The sequence below is a fragment of the Daphnia magna genome, linkage group LG4 (genome assembly GCF_020631705.1).
Source record: "Daphnia magna isolate NIES linkage group LG4, ASM2063170v1.1, whole genome shotgun sequence".
NCBI lineage: Eukaryota > Metazoa > Arthropoda > Branchiopoda > Diplostraca > Daphniidae > Daphnia > Daphnia magna.
The window spans coordinates 10,340,670-10,364,485 of record NC_059185.1 but is presented as its reverse complement, the minus strand read 5'-3'; the positions used below and the strand labels follow the sequence as shown (position 1 = coordinate 10,364,485).

Genomic DNA, 23,816 nt, shown 5'->3' with positions numbered 1-23,816 from the left:
AATCTAAATGCCCAGTGTGAAACGTTGTAGGCCTTTTAAGTGCAGAGAGATGGGAAATGGCCGGCTTAGGTATCCAGCCAAAAACTTTTGGTTGTTGTTGTTGTTGTTGTTGAGGGGGGCAGAAACAAATGGTGAACGAGGGAAGGAAGAATCATCGGCTTTCAGGATAAACGCGGATCGGCGCATAAACTTATGCATAGCAAATGTTTTTGCGTTTGCACAAATGAGGATGCGAAACTTTTGCGGATTAATAATCAAAAGGCGTGAAAACCTTTAGTCGTTCTCGATTTGAAGCAAAACTTTCCCTTTTAAAGTGAATTGGGGGGTAGAAAAAAATGGATCTACAAAAATCCTCATTTATCGTGTCTTCAAAAGTATATAGTGACGAGACATTGTTGGCACGTTACGACTAATTACAAATTGCGCAGCTATGACACATCGTATGTGACTGATCAATTAAGAGTTTTATACTTGGCGTACTGTATATGCCATAGAAATGCTGTCTCTTGGTCTCTTCGGTAAAACAGAGTTAGCTTTCAAACCTAATCCTCTGCGAAGGGACCCTTGTCGTCTATTAACACGTCATCTGTATACAGCATATATAATAGTGCGTAACACAATTCAAACAAAACAGCAATAAGGCCTTGATGAAATCATAAGATCTTCGGAGGTAAACATTCCAATTAAAAAGGATTGAATATATACATATCTTTGATTGCGTGATGTAGATCAACTTGTTTTTTCCCCGATCATCTTGACCTTCCACAACACGGATAGTATAACTTCTACCGTCTTAGTTTGTAGAAGACTTCATTGAACCTTGGGGACTTTGTTAGTCGACCAACTGATGTGGAAACACAAATGTTCGTGATTGCATAGGGATTTCCCAATTTGTTTTGACGTTTATCCTGCGGTCAACTTATTGCAATACGCGGACATGTACCTGTGACATGTTTGAAAATAATCCGCAAACTTCATTCGACATCGTTGTCAAACTCAATTGAGCGCATTGCCACATCGACCGAAGAGTCCCTGCATCACATTTAATTGGCGTGTTTGTCTTTTGCCCGCTAGATCCATGCCGATAGAGCGTGATTGTTCCATATTGAGTTTTATCGTTGAGAAGAGATCGCTTTTCGGTAGATATATCAAGACGTCAATGATATCCACCACTGTATATACGATCTAGTATAGACACACACTACATCGACACAAACGACGTGGATATCAAACGTCAACTTTGTTTTAATAGCCATCATTTCCTGCGTTGAGAAAGACGATAGGCACATGCTCTCGCTAATTGGTTCAATCAAGTCCGATGCGATACGTGTAGAGTTTTACACGCGTGATGGTTTATATAGCATACATTCTTATCGCAGCGGCCATTAATCGTCATCACACTATTCTCTTTTGATTTATTTATATCTCTTTTTATAAAGTCTAGATCGATTGTAATGTACGATCAGTCGGCGATACATCTCGTCCACACTGACCCCCCCCCCACACACACAAAAAGAAACATGGCAAATGAAGATACTCACGTATAACGATGCCCATTTGTTCTAATGAAGGCAAATTAAAAATAAAAACGACGCTCTCGTTTGTTAATCACAATATATGCAACAGGGTAACCAAATAAAAAGGATGAAAAATGTGAAACTATATAGAAATCATTTGTTATAACGTTGTCTCTTTTCGGTTTGAAGAAGGATCGAGAGTGCGAGCTTGTCGGGCTTGTATATAACAAGGCCTCGAGATTGAAGCACTTGAGTCAGGTATAGACATTTCTCCTACAAAGCAGCACATCCCTCTACTTTTATGTATATGTATAATATAATACACACATAAATTCAAGTTATATATCTTTGAGTGCGTAATAGAGAAGGCAACCCTCTTCCCAATTAAAGTGAGACGAGTGCCCGCGTGAGGGACATTGATGCGTCTGCGGCCGCTTGTTAATCCATTATTAAAACGCGCAATTCTACACGAACATCTAAGAATGAACTGACGCACGTTCATCAAGAGGAAGACCATGCATGTACTATATCACTATGTTGATGAAAGTATTAAAAGCAAATTCAAAATCGCCCAGCAAGTTATAATTCTCAGAAATGTTGTCTATTTTCCAGTCGTCCCACACCAATCAGGCTCTTGAGAGTGAACACACGATACTGACCTCTATCCCCTTTGAATAATGACATATACTCTAAGTTTGGCATCATTGTATCTACATGACAACAAGATATAGCCTAATTGGCTATATATACACGTTATTAACGAGAGATTGTCTTTCCAATCTCTCGTTTGTATAGATGCCCTGTCATGTGTAATCTTAACAGACGCAAACAGTGGACGACGTGTATGTCACAACACAATTTGTTGATTGACGATTGTTACGAATTTGAAATGACGTAATGTGCTGCGTTTTTCTTTCAAGTGTTGTGTTGTGATAAGGCACCTGCCTCGTTAACGTATACACAGTGATATATCCTTACGTTCTGCGTTTATTTATTATGAGCCGGTTCAAATGCATGGAGTAGGTGGGACAAGGCAATACTGTCGTTCATTATCGAGAACATGATCGACCCTTGTGACATTCGACGAAGGAAAGAAATGAAATGGGAGGGGTCAACTGGATGCGATTGGACTCTCTTGTTAGGGTCTCTCTCCCTTTGTATCTATATCCGCGTATGTTAGGCTATGCCGTACGTTTGAGTCAGAGGGCAGGGGGGCGTCGCGACGCTCTTGCTCCCTTCGGCCAATCGACTAGCATCCTCCCCACCTTGGGTGTACGGCTTCTTTTATTCTCTCCCCTCGTAATAAACACAGTTCAATGTGGGCTTCCGTTTAAATAATCTTTATACTATATCCACTTTTGTTTAAGTCGACGTCAATATTTTACTTGTGGATTTTTCGTGCATTTTCCCTCGCTGTCTGCGCACTTTTCAAACAGAACAGCGGTCCTTTATTGTACCGAACTTGTTGGACTGTCTTTTATATGACCGTCTGACGTGGCTGTCCGTGTAATTATGGCTTTATCCCGCCCACCCCTTCTGGCTCTATATATGCCAATCCTATTGATGATAGTTCCTTCTTTTATAGCCCCCCCAACTCTCTCTTCATCATTAGGAAAAATTTTATTTTTATTTCCAGGGACGAAACCTGCAATCAGCAACGTTGCATTAAGAGATGAAAGAGGTCTTTGCCATTCCATAAGGTTCAGCTTCTATTTGTTTTCTTTAGCTCCGTCTTTCTATTTATCCCTTTTTTTTTTTTTTAACTTATTCTTTTATTTATTTATTTTTTATTTTTTCTTCGTTCAATCCCTATAGTGTTCCGTCCTTCTGTGTTTCCTTCCGGTCGCACTAATTAACCATCTCTTCGTGCTGGCTTCACTCTCGTCTTCCAGAAAAGATGAAGAGAAAAAAGTCTTCCCTTTTTTGTTGTTGGATCGTTTCGCTATCGTCAAACTGAGCGGGACACGATCCTCGAGGGAAGCTGTTCAGAAAAAAGAACGAACTTCTCTGACAAAATTCGAGGCAAAAAAATATTTTTTTAATGTTTCATTTCTCATCAATCAGACATCATATTATTCCGCGTATTGGAAAGATGTTTTTTCTTTTTTTAAATCAAGAATGCTTTGGCATTGAGAGGGGATCATGGCCACCAATCAACTAATGGGCTCATTTCGGTCACTGGATCCAAACTGGAAAGGTGTGGCTGAAATCTTTCCCCCCCTTTTGCTGCATCTGCTTCGCTATAAAACGTTTAAAGACGAACATATCTCTAGAGCGTCGTTTCCACATTATGGCGATTTGAATTAACCTCCCCCCCACCTTCCCCGGTGCTCTCGCAGCAACCAATCAATTATTATCACCCAATTCCAGGCTATTCGATCGGCAGCAAGTCGACGCCACTCTACGAAGAAAATGAGAAAGGAGCCCCCCCAAAACAAATCTTGATAAATCTCTCCCTCGAGGAAATGAGAAGGAACGATGCGTTGAAAATCACGCGAAACACACGTTTACACCACATCTGTGGCGATCTCTCCGTAGTTATAACGCCATTGCAGCAGCTAAATAGCTCCTGTCGGCCAATTAGTTTGCCAACCTCGACGGAAATCAATGGCTATAAAACGAGAAATGGTGATTATCTTGTGAGATCCTATATCATCCATTTCAATATCACGAGTTGATGGTCTATATACCCCATCGAGTAACATCAACTTCTTTATTTATTATTTTGTTTTTTTAAATAGATCGGGAGAATATGTTACCATTCGATTGTATTGGCAAAGCCGTTAAAGATAACTTACAATGCCAATGTTTGAAAGAAAAAAAAAAGAAATAACGTGGACTTAGACAATTCTGGAGAAAGGGGATTTTCAAGGAGAGGGGGGGTCCACTTGACACGCCCACGAATGTAAATGCCTTAATGGCATAGAGCGGTATAGACTGGATGACTCTTGTCTCACTTTCTCAGCGGTCGTGACGGATGATTCCACGCGCACCACTCCATGAATTCACGTCGATCGGTTGAATGACGAGCATAAGGGAAGAGCCTTATGCATAGGTGCGTATCGGAGCTTTTTTTTTCGAGTACATTTCCATGTTCTCCCCCCACTTTTTTTTTTCTTTTGGAAAAATAGATGAAGCGATAATAAGAAGGAGAAGGATGATTTCATTCGTCACCGAAAAAAAAAAAATCTGATGATGGCCTTTCGGATCAGCAGAGTGGATATACATTTACGGAGGCCACGAACAGCAAGACGATAGAGATCGATCGTCAACAAAAATTTTTATTTATCGACCAATGTATCCCCCACGTCGTTCCGTTTACGTGAACACAACTCAATCACCGATCGAATTCTCTATATATTACATACCGCAGTTATACAAAAACACCCGACGCGGGCTCTTTTTAATTACACCTGCCCCGCTGCTGATGTTTTGATCAGCCACACTCACGACAGTTCAGCCTGCTATTTCAATTTGTTTATAAGAGACATTTAGAAAGATAAAAAAGAGGGGGGGGGGAGAGAAACCGATATAGATTATTGACGCACCGTTTGTTCGAAGAGGATTTGACAAATGATGCGCTCCAACGGCTTGTCAGTTGAGGCAATATATCCTTTAGCCTTCTAGTGCATAATCAGGCGATAGATTAGTAAAAAATAAAACAAAACACGACTCCTAGTTTGCTTGTGCATTTTTCTACGTACTAAGTGAAAATAGAAAAAAAAAATAAGTCTGAACTTGGTTTATTCTTTTTGTTTTGTTTGGACGAGATAAGCTGACGAGTTTCGTCGTTTGAAACTGGCGCGTTGGTTTGAAATTTAAAAGAAAAAAGAAAAGATAAAGACGAAATAAAAAACATGAAGAGGGAAATGATGGCAGCAAAGGCTGACCTTGTTTATTTCCCACGACTAATGGCCGTCATCTGTCGCATTCTATATCTTTCCTGGCTTTAAATCGTTATCAAGCAAATGCTTTGCAGCGCGCGACGGGCACATCGCAGACTGTGTTTGTTGTTGTTCTGCGTTGATGGCAGTTTGCCCAGCCGTTGGTGTGGCATCGTTCAAACATCGGACATCCGAGAAGATATTCAAACATGGAAGAAGCCCGTCTTTTCCCTTCGTTCTTTCTCTCTCTCTCTCTTATACAGTTACGTGCAGTAACAATACGTGTTGTCGTTCAAAAAGAGCCCGCACGATCCACTCGGGTTTCTTGTCCACTTGAACAGCACTTTATCGTCATATGGAATCCAATTAGTTTTCAGCTTTAAATTAATCAGTTTTCTCATGTTTAGATTAAAATCTAATCCCATAATGTTTCCCGTTTCGTTCGTGTCCCGTTAGATCGAATGTCTAACAACGTTTTACCACCATCGCTGTCGGACGCAGTTTTCAATGCATAGAATTCATTAATAGAATGCACTGCATACGTTAGATAGTGCCATCGAAATCTGGGCATAGAGAAAGGCTGTCCGCTTTTCGCAATGTTAAGATCGCATCAGCCCACGTCCAGCACAAGAACGTCCCAGCTTTTGGACGTGCACGACCTGCATTTTTTGTTCAACGGTCAACAACTATTCTGTATACGTCGGTGATGTTTCTTCCATTATCCAAACATCCAATATCAATGGGATAAAATAGAATCGCACTGAATTATATACAAAATCTTTGGGCTGATGTTTGTGTGTGCATATACACTATACCATCACTGGTGAATATAAAGAATCGATCAGTCTGATTGAAGATGTGAGCGTGCGTTAAACGGGCGCAACATCCCCACCCAAGTTCAAAGTCTATTACATGTATAGAACTCCAGTAGTACATCAACGTGAGCTGGGGCTTATGCACGACCCACTTTGCAATATTTTTCTTGTGTATTGGCCTACATGTACATTTTCTTTTCTTCGGGTATATCATATAGTCGTACTAGCATTACCGTGATTGGATTCGTGACGTTGAAGTATATATGCAATCATTTTATTTATTTATTTTTTTTTGTGGACAGCAATAAAATAAAAAAAAATCACATTTCGGTACAAACATTTTTTTTTTAAAGAAATGATGACAATAAATGTTAGTACTATGCTACGAAGACCAATCTCAATGTCAGATATGAACTCTATAGAATTTTTTTTTTTTTAACTTTTGTTGGAGAATAAGAGCTTCCGTAATGCCTTCTTCATAATCAATAACGTCGTTTTCTCTGTTAGAAAAAATTAAAAAGAATTCTCTTTCGTCCACAGAAGAAAAATGGTACGTATGTGTGTGTGTGTACACTATACGGCTGTATAGTGGATTCTTTTCATTTTGATTTTCGAGGCTGGAGAGTGAGCGATTCGACAAACAATTTTTGATTTTCCAGGCAAACATTGTGCTCCTGTTTCTTTTCTCTGTCAGATATATACGAAATCAAATGAATCGTATAAATAAAAAGAGGGGAGGACATACGTACGTACTATCAGAAACGATAAAAGTCTATATATATACACCGAAAATACAAAAGAAAATTTAAAAATAAAAAAAAACGGACAGTTAGAAAGAAAGAAAAATAAAAGAATCATCTGTATATATATTTTCTGTGTTAGACCTCCAAGGAAACGCGTGCCGTGTTTGAAAAGCGAGGACTCTGATTGCAAACGGTCTCTGTGTGTCAATTCTCAGAGGAAAGGGATCAAAATCTTTGGGATTGATAAAAGCTCGAATCTATGCTGCAACGTCTCTCTACTATTGTTCTATATATACGTACCGTAAACACAGCAGTTGTGCCGTGTATGTCGAGTAGTTAAGATCGTATATACACACACACACAGAGTTTCGAAATGAAAATATGCGACGTGGACGACAATCTAATAAGATTTTCTTTTTTTTTTTTAGCCCTGTTGATATACAGTCATTCTTTCTATTTTGGCACTTGTTTTTCATTAACATATACATCATCCGAATTATTACACAGTCATATACGCAGACCGCCATCATCGATCTTTTTCTATCGTCGAGAGGTTGAATGTGACCCATTCGCACGCGAGATGCACATCATTAAATGATGCGGCGATGAATTGATGTACTCCCTATATATATATACACATGAAATATAAAAAAAAAAGGGGGGGGGGGCATCATTAACAGGCACTTTTTATAAGAAGCCAGAAAGACCTCGCCTATAATATTCGTGAACGAAGAGGCGTATGTAAGGCAAGCGTGAATACCAACTAACCCTGCGTCTACATATACGCAAGGGTTGGGCCAGATGAGACGGGCGTTTCTCAACGACCTGCCGTCTTTGGTGCGCTTGTTTGAAGATGACCACTTATTTCTTTTCCCAGCGACATGATATATACAGAAATAGCACACAAACACAAGACGACTCACGATATAATATTATCGACTGTACTGCGCGGCTATAAAAGTTGTGGTCGCTGAAGCTTGATGTCACAGTCTCTCCCTTCTTTTTTTAGCTGTTTGTCTCTGCTCTTCACTTGTTTTCGGGTGCGTGTTTCTCTCTCTCTCTCTCTTGTATAGATGAGGCTTGTATTATGGTATATGTTCTTTTGTCACAAAAAGAGCTAGCTACAGACCATCGTATCGATGGGGAACATGGTCAACGATCTGTGTGGATTGCCGCACATAAATACGAGACTCTTTGTTGGCTTCCCCTCTTTTTCGTATATATATCAAACTATGCTCTCCTTCTGTCTCTTTCTTTCTCCCTTTTTTTTACTTTTTCCTGAATATAATATCACATCAATGATAGTATCTGATCCTTTGGCGTATAGAAATTCAAGGAATCGAGGTTTCGATTGGCAGATAGATCACGTCTCAACGCCACTTGATTGAGTTAATTTTTGTTTTCTTGTCTGGGCTCGCCTTTGATTTGTCTGCAAAGTCCTTTTTTGTCATGGACATGTCGACATTTGACGTACACCAAATTTTCAGCTCCATCGATCAGCTGCGAAAGAGCGCTGAATCTCCTTACAAAAGATGAGGTTATTGAGTCAAGTCCCTGTCAACGAGATATGGAGGATTTGTTTCCCTTGTTTTAAAACTCGTAAATGGGAATTCTCAGACAGACGGTAACATTTCTTTTGTTTATAAAAATTTCGTTTTACAATCATCTTAACATGCGAGAGGACATTTGTCACAACGATCCCCCCCCCAGTATGCAGATTTATGGTGAAAAGCGCCATGTATATAGCTCAGCTTCACAAGCTCCTACGAACGCTCATATTGCCTCTAGATCTAAAGGTCGGTCTGTTCTTATTGATGCGATAACGTAGGGGGATGAAAAAAGTTCATCTTTTGTTAGTATTCATCAATCACCCTTCCCCCTGTCACCATAGACAAGTTTGCCCCCGTTTTTTTTTTCCCTTGTAGGTATATATACATCTACGCCCAGTCGAGCGAATAGGTCTTGTCAAAAAATGGAAAATAGAAATTTAAAAAAAAACTGTTACCATGGAATGCCGATTTGGCACATGACCCCGCACTGAGGTACAATAGCGAGCAGAATCATATTAGGCCGCGTGAGTCTACAGCTTTTCTCTCATAAGGAGGGCACGAGTCTCGATATAACAAAGTTGCTGTCAGCCGCGCAGTATAGCAACAGTGCAACAAGCTGATTCTATTCAAATTCCGGAACATTTCCGTCGCCGAGCGGACAATTCGAAAGGCTTTAGATTGGCTGCCAAAAAATTTGTAAGAGTCAGTCGCCGATGGTATAGCGGATGTTTTCGCCGCTGCGGTGCATTATCGATCGCCCATCCAATAACCGGACTCTCTCTCTTTTAAAAAGAAAAAAGCACGCAGCTGGAGCATCTAGTAGTGGCTTGTCATTTACTACATCTCTTGACATTTTCAAATGCTATACGAAAGGTAAAACAAACAAAAAAAAAAAAAAACACCATAGTGTATTTGTAATATGAAAATTCGTTGACAGTCAATGTGCGGAGTTCTCCCCGCTGAAGTTGCACATTGAAAGGATCATCGACCGGTATAATTTTTTTCCCCTCCCTCTTAAACACTCACCATCTTGTATATAGATCTTTGAAAGGCGCACGGAATGGGTCACTACGTATTGAACGAGAAAAACGACCCGTTCATCAATAACTTTAGCGCTGGATGTGTGCCATATAGCAGATGGCTGCTGGAGGCTTTTCCTGTGCAGTATATATGCATTATATAGTGCTACCTCACCACGGCCCTATTTTCTTACGTTTATTTCTTTTCTTTTTTCAATTTTTATGACGGTGGGAGTAAATATAGGTGTTGCCGTGTGCATTCCTTCTATAATAAAACAGTACATTTAAATACTGGAAAGACAGGAAGCTAATCATTCCTACAAAAATCCCTAAATCGAGAAGAATTTCTAATGCCACACTTAAATTTAGAAAGTAAAACGAATGAAAAGAAAATAGGAAACAAATCGTTATTTATTTATTTTTGATGAATATACCTCGATGTTTTTGTTTGCCCCTTCGTGGGTTGTTGAAGAATGGCGATAGAATTGCGATACATCCACGACCATAGTCGGCCTCGTGCACTTCTTTTGACACGCAATCTCGACATGTCATCGTTTTTCGCAAGTGATTTATACCACCGCGCAATAATATCGAAATGGATCGAAGAAAGGCAACACTGCCTCTCTCTCTCTCTCCTCCATCACAATCATCAGTTCTGATTGATTTACTAACAATCGTTCCGCCTCCAACCCTCAAAGCCATTGATATAGACTTCGTTACTTTAGACTACTATATCGTTTTAAATCTAGACGTATTACTATGGAAAATAGCTATTGATGTTAATTCTCCTTGTGGTTTCTACGGTGCTGCTGCCGCGGTGAAACGCTCTTTTATTTCTCTTCTTTTGCCTTTTGTTGTAATCGACCCTAATCCGTTTACACGGTCACTTGGACGTTCCGTTGTCGGGCCGTTTTTTTATATTTTTTTAGAATTCGATTTGTCGACAACCAACGAGGCAATCCACGGCCCATGGAAGTGGTTTCACGAAGGATTTTCAAAGACCGGAGAAAAGGCTCACTCGGCCCTTCCAAAAGGGAAAGTGGGATATAGTTTCTGACAGACCCCCCACACACACACACACACAAGAATTGGAGTTTACCCCCAAACAACCAGCGGCCAAACTCTCGGGGATATGTTACGTTATAATATAAGCTCAGAGATGGCCATGAAACATCTTGAGGAATAAAATGCAGACAAAAAATAAAAAAAAGAAGGAGGGTGTGTGTGTGTGTGTACAGATGGAGACGGTTGGATCTGAACAAATGAGAACAGGTCGCAGTGACGGGCGGCCAAATCGAAAAGCGTTGTAGTGTGAAATGCCAACCCGTAGGATTGCAGCCGTCAGAAAGTGTCGGCCACATCGAGACCTCCCCCTCTTTGGACGTCGATGGTTCGGCACACGAACCACATACAAGAAAGGCCTCTCCCTAGCGGATCTATAAGCTTCTTCCGCGTAACACAACGTATTTCTTCTATATCTGTCGGTCTCTTAAGCCTCCCCCTCACCATCGTCTCTTCGATCTGAAAACGCAACATGATAAGAAGAACAAAAACATGGTCGGGGCGGCCACACTCAATCAGTTTTTTTTTTTTTTTCTTTTCTTTGCCTTTCATAATGTGTCTTTATATAACTATTCCGTATTATTGGGTAAAGGTGGGATTTGATTCGGTCGATTGAGTTCTGGAGCACTTGTTGACCTATTTCGTTTATCTGTGGCCTATCTAATACGATCATTTCATCTGACGTCAAGGAATTTCATGCGTTACTGGTCATTGTAGCTAGTCTTTTTAATTGTCAATCTATTTGACGTATTCTATCAAACATTTTTTCTTTTTCAAAAATGCCCTGAGAGTAGACGAAGGGCAGGGTGTGTGAGATATTTTTAAAAGGGTCGTTTTGGGGGGAGCAAACGGCGAGCTAAGCGACCGGTTTGTTTTCCATAGAAGCCCTCTTCAAAAGACGAGGAAGGACGAAGGGAAAGCGAGCAGGTTGGCATGATTAATAGACCAGGAATACATCAATTATTAGGGAGAAAGGAAGTGCGAGAAGGCCGCTTTCTAGCCGGCTGGGTTGTATGACAAGAGTTTCCAACATCCTAGAAAGAGACGCTCTTGTATCTTGTTTGGCTATATTCGAGTTTTTATGAAACATCAGTCGAAGAGGGGGGTAGTGAATAGCGTCCAAGACTGCAGCACGACGAACTGGCAGCAAAATGTTACGAGCATCAACGAGAGGGAGAAGAAGACGAAAGGGACCTATGGCATATGCTTGTTGACAACTTTGGCTTAGATCCCAACCAATTTGAGTATCCTTTTTCTAAATTAAAAAAAGAAAAGGAAGGAGTTGTCTGGATTGTATCGCTCGCATCGATTTAAGCTTGATGTTTATTACGGCCATATTCGGCCGCTTTTACCGCTACAACCGATTCGCTCACCGGTCTCCAAGTAACATTTGAAAGCCTTTAGGCCTGGTCAAAACGTTATTTGCTATGAACCTCTTTTTATTTGCTGGAAAACTTGACTGGCATATGAATCGTGGTGGTAGGTCTATTTAATCAAGAGGAGCTAGTAGGATACCTTGTTTTTCTCATTTGTTCTGATTTTGCGTTACGCCATGACGTGCAGTGGTCAAATGGGGCCTGTTAGGCCCATCTTGTGCTGAAGGCGGAAGGAGTTACGGTTCTAAGCGTGAGCTGCATGTACCCGAGTTTGAAAACGAGTTTCAGTGATTGTTGTTTCACAAATCCCTTATCTACACGATGCTTGGGCTAGTCGTTGTCAACATTCTGGATGGACGATATCACGTTGCGGAATTCGGAATCGCGATCAACGTACGAATGGATTCCATCGCGGCCATCTATCAACAAAACGGCGAACAAAAATATTATGCATGTATGCACTATGAATGCATGCATAGTGCATCTTGCTCTCATACGCTACTTAAATGACGGGAAAAGTCAGCAAATCAAATCAAATAAATCGTCGTATATACCACCAGGCCCGTGTTTACAGTTTATTCGCAAGTTTTTAATTCTTGTCGTTCAAGATATCGAAGGCATTCAACTATCGACACGCCTACTATTGATTTCGATGCTGCTGATTATCGATAGTTTATAGTTTCTTCAGAATGAAGTTGAGTTAGTTGAAATCTCGATACATTCCCACAGTAATGTGGTATGAAACTTTCGAGTGTTTTCGTCAATATCCTTTGCACGTTTGTCGTTTCTAAAGTTGGTTTTCTCAAGGCAACTGTGCGTAGAGCCGTAGACTGTCAAATTCAGAGTCAAGTCAACCCTCCTTTATTTTTGTTCAAATTTCATGAATTGTGATATCCAATTCCACATCTATTGCGAACTTTTAAATTTTTTCTGAAAAATTGAGACCATCGAGGACTGTGTCACTGGAAGTTGTGAAGATCTGACGAAAAAAAAACATTTACTAGCAACCAAGCACACGTGGTGCCTTCTTGGTTCTTGGATCTTGGTACTTGCCTACTTGAGTATTTGACTATTAGACAGTCTAATTTAGACTAGTCTTCTTGCCGTGTGCACGTGTGTAAGGCATTGGAATTGGCAACGTCGAACTTGGAAAATCATCGTACGAAAAGTCTCAAAAGTCAAAACCACTTCGTTCATTTGCGTTTAAAATTCGGGCTGTCTTTTCGTAACTTCCTACTCCAAAGTTCATTTAATTATATTTTGTTCTTCAAGCTTTTAAATTGGAACGTCTCCCCATACTTCGTCTTGTTGTTAATCATGGAAGATGAGCTTACTGAAGAGCAAATTGTCGCACGTCAAAGGGTGGTAAGTAGTGAATAAAAAAAACAAACTTTTATTACTGTTTAAAGTGTAACCAATATTACAGAATAAGGTTCTACAAAAGTTTGACAAAGTCGCTTTCAGACTTTCATATTTCTTTTATGAAGGAGGTAAAAAAACCTTCCCATGTTTAAGAAATTTTACGATCCTCAATTTTCAAAAATATGTTTTTCAGGTGGAAATAAAAGAAGAAACATAGCACCACAACTTTTTTCTGCTCTCAAGAAATGTGAGCAACATTGCAATTATAATGTCTTCTTTGCAATCTGGAAATTTTTGGTAGGCTATATGGTATTAACCGAATGTTCAAAGTTATTATTTTGCATTTCTCCATCACTCACAGGAAAAACACCAACTATGTAGCAAAGAATTTGATTGGAAAATGATTTTAAATTTTTTAGAAAAGGATCGAATAGGAAACCTATCCTTGCTATCAGAAGCAATGAAAGTGATGTTTCCTTTTCAATCCCAGTATCGTGATGAAGTATATCTGGTCAATACAGTCTTTCTTTTAAAGAAAGAAATGTTTGAAAAAGCACAAGAAGAAGCATCCAAGTTTACTGGTACTAAGTCAATTGATCTTTTTGTCATTTGGTAGCTAATCTTTTGTTTTTGAGGCAGGTAAACAAATATCAAACCCCACAGGTTTTGAAGTTACTAAGGCTGCCTCTTCAGATTTACTTATGGGCTACAAGACCATGTTAGATTATCAATTTGTTGAGCCTGATGACGAAGAAGCACTTGCTGTAATGAGGGAGTCCTTTGATCAGCTTCTTTCTAATGACACCTGTGTGCCTCTGTTTGTGGAAACTTATGTCTGCGTTCTGATGCGGTTGAAACTACAAGAAGAAGCTGAAATGTTTCTTCGGAAGTATGATTTGTATAGTCTTCACAATAAATTTTTATACTTCATCTTTTTTTAAATTTAGATATGTGGAGAAAGAGTCCCAGGGAACCGTAGCAATCACACCTGCACTTCATGCTTTAAATATAATGAAATTGCACATGCCAAAAGCTAGTCTAGGGATAATCATCTCTATTCTTGAACTGGTTGCTGAAAGAAACTCGGGAGATGCGAAGGTCTTCAGTTTAATTATTTCACAAAGAAAGTGTATCGATCTTATTTTCTCTTTTTATTAGGTTTTGGAGCTCTGCCAACATTATTTGCACGTTCATAATTCGGGCGTTAATGGTCAGTCTGACACTGAATCTGATTTTGATTTCGGATCGGATTATGGTGCCATTTCCTTGGCCCACAAACGTGAAGGTCTCAGCAAGTGTCTTGAGCTTATTGTTTACTTTTTGGACGTGCACATCTTTAACGTACCTTCGACCGTCATCCGAGAAGGATGGAGCATTATGGCTGACATCGTGAGACGGATTTGTATGCAAGGTTCGTTGCGTTTGCGTATAATTTTTCTCGCGTGCGCGCTTGTTAAAGATTGTTTACGCGCTAACTAATCTTTTCAGGGACGGACGATTGCCTGCGTTCTGTGGTAGATCTTTGGCATAATGATAGGAAAAGGTGGTGGCCATGCTTCCGTCTTCCACGTTCCGGGCTTCCTTTGAATTTACCACATGGTGACGCAGAATTTCTCTCCAACAAAGGATTTGTCTGCTACGTTTTGGAATCCCATCATCATCCGTTTGTCGCCACCCTAAGGGAACATCCAGAGTGCAAATTACTGAAATCCCTCATTAAACAGCTAAGCCATCACAAAGTCATGTTTGATTCCAGAATTGAACCAATTCTCAGAGCTAATGGACCGATCGCACCCGTACCATTAATATCGTCACCCGACGTGCCTCGTGTTCCTAGCATCCAAACTCAAATGGTTCCATCCCTTCCTACATTTGAAGCTATTGACACTGAGCAAAAAGCGAAGGAGTTTACAAATTTCATCTTGACCTCAGTACCTCTCAAAGAAAGGGGGGAGTACAAAACGTTAGCCAGAGTTATGAAAGATACTGCCGGTATTTTGGAGCTTCCAATTGATGATCTGTTGGCTAAACGATATGAGAAGAGAAGGAGGATGACTGTTCAATCGAGATTTCTCCGGATGACTCGCTCGTCAAGAAGTGCCGCACTGTCAGCTGGTGGTTCGGTCTGTTCTTTGGATTCTTTGGATTCCCGAGATTCTTTTTTGGATTTGTCGGAAAATGAAACGGATGACTCGGATGCGGCCAGCAACAGGTCTTCGCCCATCGAAACTGAAGACGACGATACTTTCAATTTTCCTGAGTTAAATCCGAATCTTTTGGCAAAAATTGAAGCCGCGAAACAACGTTGGAGAGTATTTTTTGATTCCGGTCGGTGGAACCCGTTATCCGAAGACGAAATTTCAGATCGTGTCTATGAAGATTTCCCTTCAGATGACGATTACGCTCCGTCGTCCTGTTCCGACGATTCGGATTTCAGTAGCATTGAAAACCAAGCAGATGAGAGTGAAACAGATGGCCGATCGGAAACATACTTTGACTCTTCCCTTTATCTTGCATCAGAAGGCTGTAAGTTATTAAATAAGTATCACTTAAAAATAAATTTGACAATGGCATCCAAAATATATGTATTTTTTTCTTGTTTTTAGATTCCGATGCGCCGAGTTCTCCAGCTTCCTCGTTTTCGAGTGTGTCTACCCCTTTGTTGCAGTTTTCAGGTGCGCCAACCCAACCGAAGGAAGTTATTCGGAACGAAGATCGTTATCCTCTCATGGAACTCGACAGTAAGTATTGAATTTAATTGTGTAAGACATATATTTTGGTGTTTAATATGATTCTGTCACAGGTTTCAGCGTTCGCAGCAATAGCTCAACAGATGACATTGCCGAGAATATCAATCGAGTTATAAAAAAGCTCGATGTTGACGTGTATTGCGCCAATACTGCCATGAAGCCCAGCAGTATGGAACAAGAAGAAGAGGAGTATGTGGTCGAAGAAGAAATTGAAATCCCTCAAGAAGCATTAGTCAAAAGAACTAGCCAGAATTACAGCGCAACAACTGGTATTCAGCTAAACAGCTACGCGTGTGTATTGGAAGAAAACACCGACCGTCCAGAGCTGTCTTTCGGTTCTAATCTAAACAGAAGTAATTACTTTTAGTTTTTTTTTTTTGTTGATGTGTAATGTAATGCCGCATTTGTTTGGCAGGCTTTTCTCGGGATTTCGAGGCTTCAAGTCCTGACATGTTCGCTTCGTGCAGTGAAGGCGAAGGTAATCCCTTATTTATTTAGATTCTCAATCGATTTTTTCTAATAGTTTTAATTTATTTCGCATTTTGGTACTTTGAAGAAGAAAAAATCGACTCAGCTGTTCATAAACGAAAACCACCCAGTCCGCATTTTTCAGCTCCACTGCCAATAGCTGGTTCTACGCCTAAACTAGTACACAAGGCAAAGAGCACTAACGATTCCAATTCTTCGCAATTGGAAAGACTACAGCCCAAAAAAAAATTCTGACTAAAACCAGAGAAAAGTCTGTGTCGGATAGCTCTTCGTCGAGAAATGGTAAAAGGGATACTACGCAAAGTAGTAACCGCAAATCTTCCATTTTAGGCGGGTGGAAGGTTTTGGAGGAAAGTGCGCAAGAAGAATCGCGAACATTACAAAATGTTTTGCCTTCAACTTCTAGTTCGAAGCGTTTGCCTACGCCAGGACCCGTCACACATAGCAAAGCGTCACGTACCCATTCTGACATTACAAATCCAGAAGTTGAAGCAATGCCAGAAACTGTTAATACTGTTCGCAAAAAGAAACGACAAATTGGTAATGCCAAAAAAGTGGATTCAGTTTCTGCTCTCCAGAAAATATCTGTGAGTGAGACAAACCATGTTGCTGATGTTGAAACTACGGAAGTGCTCTTACCTTCTGCAAAGGAGCCTTCTAAGCCAAAGCCGAAAAAATCTCGTATCGAATCGACAGCGAGGAAATGTCACACTCGAGTAAGAGATCCCAATTTTATATCGGAATCTGACAACGAATCACGCGTTTCAGCTTCAAAAACCCTACCGCGTAAGAAAGCACCAGTCAAAAGCAAGGTTGCTGATACTGTTTCTCTCGAAGAAAATACAACGGCAAAGTGTTCCTCTGAAAATTTTCCTGCAAAGAAAACACAATCTACCGGCAAAAAAGTCAAAAACAAAGAAATCGACAAAAACCATTTCTAACGGAAAAAAAGAGCTACCCACTTCAAATGAATTGAATTCCTCAGATTCTGTATCTGCTGATGCACTTGTCGAAAAAATCCTTGCTGAATCTAGAAGTTTTACTTCTATGGCGACGCCTGGTACAGAAAAGCCAAAGGCGAAAGTAACTCGACGCAAATTGTCTACGGATTCACGCCCGTCAAAAAAAGCAAAAATTTCCGAAGAGCCAATAGATGTCGCACTTTCCGTCGAAGAAATTATGTTGAAATATCTTGGCGATGACAGCACGGAGGGTAAAACGAAAGATGTAACCTCTACGAAACGTTCAAAATCCAAAGCTGGGTCAAAGCCTCTTGGCGAGTCATCCGCGATGGACAAGAAATCATCGCCAAAGAAGAACATCAAGGTAAACAAATCGAAGGAAAACAGAAGCAAAACAAAATCGTCGGAAAACGGCGACATTGATGTAAGTCGATTACAATGTGTGTTCTTGGCTATTTTGATTCATGATGAATTCTTAGGTACCTAATCCGGAAGCTACCATGAAGACCTCAGCAACAGCGAAAAAGAAGAGTGCAAAGAAAATGACTTCGGTTGCTCAGGAGTCATTTTCGGAAGAATTCGATCCACTGAGTTTCGTAGAAGAACTCCTGCATGAGAGCCATGGTGCTTCCCGGAATTCCATGCCACCTACCTCACCGCCCGAAGGGAAACCTGTAAAGCGACAGAAAGCATCAGTTCAAGAACCTAAATCTGTAGCTAAACGGCCATCTAAACAACGGAAAGCTCTTTCATAGATGCTAAACTACGTTCGTTAAATATTTTTATTTAGAAGTAACTTAAGAAAAAAACAAGAAGCTAAAAAACTCTATAAAACAAAATGATAATTTCCCGAAAACAATATCTGCTGAAAAACGGAATATTTGCTCAAATCTGTGGTAATCCGAGTGGAATTCTGTGGCTGACTTCAAAAGAAAAGTAATAGCACGGATGTTAATCCTCCCCATTTCTGCTATCTCCATGTATGCCTTGTGGTGTTCAAGTACAATACAGAAGAACGGTGTGCCATAGCATTGGCGATATGAAGAATGGATCATTCAATCTCGATTTTATCGGCTGATGGAGCATCGTCTCGTCGCAAAATTCGCCGTGTCTAGTTTTTAGTCGCTAAATATGCCAAAAAGCTTGGATTTTTAGAGGACCAATTCTATCCGGAAAGTACATTTTGTTTATTAGAATTTCTTAGGCCACACTTTAACGTAAGTAGATTTTTTTAATATTATCAAATAGAAGTTATTTTAGTGTTCAAATTTTCGTTGTTTAACTTGTTGTTAACCGGTTTTCTCTTATTTAAGCGGACGTTGACGGGTGGATTTACGCTGCTGCCTTGTTGAACATTGTTTTCCTGGCTTTTTTGCGGGGCGTTGTGTAGACGAAGATGTCGAGGAAATTTGAATCACCTCTTCAGCCGATTCTTCTACCACATTCAGGTACTCCACTCCAGTCACCAGCGATTTATGAGAAGACGGATTGTTTTTTGCCGATAATATCTTGTTAATGGCTCCAGGATTTTTTATCTTAACCTTAAAGAACAGTATATTGAAGTATGATATGATTAGGAACACCACGTCAAATAGTATTGGAAAAAAAAATAATAATTTATGTAGGTTTATGTAGCAAATTCCTTGCCAACTTCATTTACCTCGTTATCACCATCTACAAGTGGCAAGCTCTTCCTTCCCTATCTTGGTTGATGAAGTTTTTGCCTTGCTGCATTTATTGGACAGTGTTCTTGTTTTCATAAGCGTGTTGTTGGTGACGCGTGTTTGGTCTTCCGATTTGATGTTAGTGTTGCATGCCACAGGATTTTCACTTGTTGATGGTTCCGAAATACTGGGCTTACTAAGGTAAACTTTGAGGTTTTTAACGATTTGGTTAACATTGACTGCCTTATCCACGATGTTTTTGCAGACGCTGGAAGCTAGAGTCTCGTGTCCGTCCCGATCATTTTGCTTGGAGCTGCCACCGCCCACTTTTGCACCGTCAATATTACATTTCGATAAATCCAACTGGAAGGAAGAAGAATCCACAGTAGATTGAGAACAACCCGCTTTTGGTGCATTATTTGGAGAACTGTTTGTCTGACGTTTTCTGGATTGGAGACGTAATTTTCTGCGCTTCTCGTATCGTTTGGCCAGCAACTCGTCTATCGGAAGTTTTAACAGCTCGATAGTGCTCGCGTGAATCTTGCCCGCTGATTTGTACTCTTCTTTCGGTTTAATGGGTTTTGTAGTTTTAAGGTATTGGGCAAAATCCTTGGCTTTTTGTTTAGAGTCGATCGATTGAAACTTGGAAGAGAATCCATTAGCTTTGTTGCCAGTTAAATTCGACTGCAGTACTTCAGTCGGCGAAATTAAAGGCACGGGGTCTAGCGGTTTGTTAGCTCTAAGAAGACGTTCAATGTTTTCGTCCAATTTGAGCTTGGTATGGCTCGTCTCTTTGATCAGGGACTTCAACAAACGAAGCTCTCCATGATCCATCAATCCGGCGACAAATGGATGATTGTTGGATTCCAGAATGTAGCAGACAAAACCTTTGTTCGAAAAGAATTCTGCGTCATCAGGTGCGAGAGTAGGGGGTAATCCGGAGCGTGGAAGGCGAAAGCAAGGCCACCATCTTTTTCTATCATTATGCCAGAGCTCGACAATGCACTGAAGACATTTTTCAGCTCCTTTAAAGGAAGATAAAGCAAATTCAGCTAAAACGAAAGGTGCTGCAAACAAAGGGAGGCAACAACCTTGCAAACAAATTCTTCGTATGGTGTCGGTCATAATTTTCCATGCTTCTCTTGTGTCAGGAGACGGTGCATTAAAGATGTGCACATCTAGGAAGTAAACAATCAAACGCAGACACTTGTTGAGATGATCATGTTCATGTGAATGAGAAGCGGCGCCTCCATACGATCCTAAATCAGAACTACATTCTTTGTCGAACTGACACTCCATCAGGGAACTATGAATGTGCATATGATGGTGGCAAAGCTCCAGAACCTAAGCAAAAAGAAAAAGATAAGTAATTTATTTTCTTTGAGAGTAAAAGTATTGTGAAAGACCTTGGGATCCCCTGAAAATCTATCGGCGATCATTTCCAGAAGAGATATGGTAAGCTTTAAGCTAGCTTTTGGCAAGTGTATCTTCATTATGTTTAAAGCATGCAGTGCAGAAGTTATTTCTATGTTTCCTTTTGACTCCATATCCACATATCTATTCACACACTATTACCAACACATATCCACATAAGTAGACTTAAATGTAACTTTTAATATACTTCTGAAGGAATGTCTCAGCTTCTTCTTGTAAGTTTAATTGCATTAAAACAAAAATTTAGGGTTCAACAAGCAAAGGTAGAAAGCTAGGCGTTCTTTGAAACAATTTGATGAAAGAACTCCTTCACATCAGGAAGCAATTCATCTTCAGGCTGGATTAAGTGGCATTCCAAAATCATTGCATAACTTACAAGTAAAGCTGAAGAGGCAGTTTTGGCAGACATAGCACAGGCCTCATTTGACAACACTTTGCCTGTGATAAAAAAAAAAAAAAAAGTTTAGCCTTGAATGAGAAATTAATAAAGTTTGAATACCATCAAATTTTATTGCTTCCAGCTAAGCTTTTCGATAGATTCCTTTCGTTAGAAGATGGATTGTGTTGACCAGATGAATTTCATCTTGATGCATCATCTTAAACTTGCCAAATACTTTTGTAGCCTCTGGCAAAAGAATAACAAATTAGGATCTTTTTTTAGAAATTTAAGAAACATTTTCCATGAAAATTGCTTGCTGCATTGTGCATTTTTGACCTGTTCAACAAGAAAGATGTCTGACTTGAAAAAAACCTACTCTACACTACATCACTAGCTACCAGAAATAGCAAAATTTGGTGGCTGAGTTCACAGTTGCAATGTTGAAGGCAATTTTTTCAGAGCAGTAAACAGGTGTGTTGTCATTTGTGATGTGGCATGAGATTCTTTAACATGTAAAAAAGATTTTCACATAACTGAATTTAAGCAGCTCTTTAACACAACAATTCTATTACCAGTTTCAGGATTGAGATCAACAATCAGCTTGAACTCTCCAGCCAAAAATTTTTGAAGCAGCTCATGCTGTGAAATATCATTGAAACGTGTGAAATGATCGACGTAAAATTTCATGTATAAAGTACATACCACCCTTTGGCGTGAGGCTTCTTCTTCATGAGTAAGATTTCCTTCCATTTTGAAACTATGCAACTGTTACACAACGTACAAAACTTTCGAATCTATATGGACATGGCCTTTTTGTAAATTTGACGTTAATCAACACTACATAAATTTATATTCGATTTCAAAACAAAGACTGAAACTGAAACGTGTTTAAGAAAATCAAAATGTATTTTGGAGTCGGGGTCGAAACAGGTCATTCCTCCATCGTCCTACGTGTGATGTGGAGCTTAGGATCGCCAGTCCGGAATTGGTCACGTTGTAAAAGCGAGATAGAAAAATAAATCCAGTGCTCGAAGCTCAATCACTTTCTCGAGTTAAAAATGATACCTACTTTATTCCCAAGAAGGTAAAGAAGAGAATTACAAATTCTGTGTGATATTTCAGAAATTGATAAACATCAAATTCCCACGTTTGTGCATGGACTTACAAGTTACAATTGCCATTCTTGCTTGACCTTCCGACGCAATAGCGTTTGGCTTTCCGGTTTTCCTGTTATAGTGACCTTCTGCCTTTCTTCTCTTTTTATTTTTTGTTTGTTGTGCATTCCTAAAGAGACTGTTGCACAACTTTTGCACGGTAATCGCCATTCGTTGACGAAACTATGGCCTTGAAAAACCTTGATTACAGTTGAAGGTAGCCACGTCCATCCGACGTTTGTACCCTACGTATCTTTGGCTTAGTTAATTGGCGTGTATTAGGACGAAATGACACCCGCTCATCCTAACGGGATCGTTCGATTAGTTAAGTTAATGCGTATCGAATTCGTGAAATGGAGCATGACATGCTTTTCGCTGTAGATACGCCTTCTACAGGCGAGCAACTTTTGTCATACTATACTCGTAGGATTGGAAACAAGGAACTATCCTTGTTATTAGGCTTGATCCAGACTCTAGCGATCGGCGAGGGTGGTCTATGCACATTTGATTATTTTTCAAATATTAATTGCTTGGTAAGAATATTTTTCGTTTTGCGCAGTATCTCTATGCCTTTGGCAAAGAATTTCCCAACAAGTTTCATGTTGCTACCATCTGCTTGCCGTCTTCTGTGCTTGGGTATTACGTACGTTCATTACAAACGCAGTGTTCGAGAAGAACAGAACTAACGTAGTTATTTCGTCCGTTTACTATGTGAAGTTTGTCTTGCACGTTAAAGTTTAATTCAAGTTTATTACAAATATTCTTTTAATGTGAACAAAGAAGTGTTAATATAAGGAGACTTTCACTACTTTACACGAATTCCAAGGAAAAGTTTTTTTCAGTTGGAATTCTTTGCATCTCTTTACTTTTTTAAAACATATCTAATGACACTGGATGGTTATCAAAATTTATGTTCGTGTTTGTACTTTTGAAAACAATTGTATGAGCTAGCTAAGAGTGAAGTGCTCTAGGTTTGCAATCTCAAAAAAGGATGGCACCACCGTTTCAACTACTTGTTAGTGTCATATAAACGAAGGTAGAGGCGAAGTCTTTGTAAACGGGATGCAAATGTAGAAAAAATAAAGTAACTTACAACAGATGTGGTGGTCAATTTCATGATTTCGAAGAAAGATTTCCACATAGTAACCTATTAAGTTAGAAACTGTTGTGGGTGCAGCGGGGTGCAGTAAACAATATACGTTTAGAATAAAATTATTCTTGGCCATTATCAAATAGATTTTTTAAAATTTCATCTTTCATGACAGTTTGTATTTCGTTTTTCTTTTCCGATTTCGGAATGTGGGTGCTAGCCTGCTTGGTGGCTATTTGATGTGGTAATGGAGGGAAAAAGAGGGGGAGGGGGTGGTTCATTTGAATAAAATAAGAGGAGTGAGTTGTAAAATTGGCAACGTCGAGCAAGAAACATGGCGTCGCATGTGTTGTTACTAACGCTTTAAAGTTTCAAGCATTCAAATATGCAGTGAAATCACGCATTTTTTTTTGGTACCTGATGCCATACGTGTTGCTTTTATCCGTAAAGAAAAGCAGCCTCCGAAAACTGCGAGTGAACTAGATCGCGTAACGTGTAAATCGACAGAAGTAGGATGCCGCCTTAAGTGTGGCTAGTGCATTTCTTTCTGCATGATAACACTGAAA

General features: G+C 39.8%; 2 protein-coding genes and 1 long non-coding RNA gene across 4 annotated transcripts; 1 reads left to right on the top strand and 2 right to left on the bottom strand.

The window, feature by feature from the left end:
• Window positions 1-11,315: 11,315 nt before the first annotated feature.
• On the bottom strand, window positions 11,316-12,381 carry LOC123471105. Its single transcript, XR_006645056.1, has 2 exons — window positions 12,106-12,381; window positions 11,316-11,845 (listed from the first exon to the last, which is right to left on the bottom strand). It is a non-coding gene; the product is annotated as an uncharacterized LOC123471105 (long non-coding RNA).
• A 276-nt stretch (window positions 12,382-12,657) lies between these two features.
• LOC116922033 lies at window positions 12,658-18,576 on the top strand. The gene is made up of 13 exons (XM_032928419.2): window positions 12,658-13,331; window positions 13,393-13,456; window positions 13,522-13,625; window positions 13,690-13,909; window positions 13,968-14,217; window positions 14,276-14,426; window positions 14,487-14,739; window positions 14,817-15,854; window positions 15,935-16,069; window positions 16,132-16,431; window positions 16,494-16,556; window positions 16,635-17,953; window positions 18,009-18,576. Exons 1-12 carry the CDS (start codon window positions 13,284-13,286, stop codon window positions 16,799-16,801), a joined length of 2,793 nt encoding a protein of 930 aa, XP_032784310.2. The 5' UTR covers window positions 12,658-13,283; the 3' UTR covers window positions 16,802-17,953; window positions 18,009-18,576.
• A 128-nt stretch (window positions 18,577-18,704) lies between these two features.
• LOC116922048 lies at window positions 18,705-22,705 on the bottom strand. Of its 2 annotated transcripts, XM_045172006.1 has the most exons (10): window positions 22,172-22,705; window positions 21,709-22,074; window positions 21,579-21,645; window positions 21,405-21,509; window positions 21,127-21,342; window positions 20,815-21,065; window positions 20,600-20,750; window positions 20,285-20,537; window positions 19,190-20,218; window positions 18,705-19,070 (listed from the first exon to the last, which is right to left on the bottom strand). In XM_045172006.1, exons 6-9 carry the CDS (start codon window positions 20,856-20,858, stop codon window positions 19,197-19,199), a joined length of 1,470 nt encoding a protein of 489 aa, XP_045027941.1. In that variant the 5' UTR covers window positions 20,859-21,065; window positions 21,127-21,342; window positions 21,405-21,509; window positions 21,579-21,645; window positions 21,709-22,074; window positions 22,172-22,705; the 3' UTR covers window positions 18,705-19,070; window positions 19,190-19,196. The 2 variants fall into 2 exon arrangements, with proteins under 2 accessions (XP_045027941.1, XP_032784340.2); XM_032928449.2 differs by lacking the exon at window positions 20,600-20,750 and having other exon boundaries at window positions 21,004-21,065.
• Between the last annotated feature and the right edge of the window lie 1,111 nt (window positions 22,706-23,816).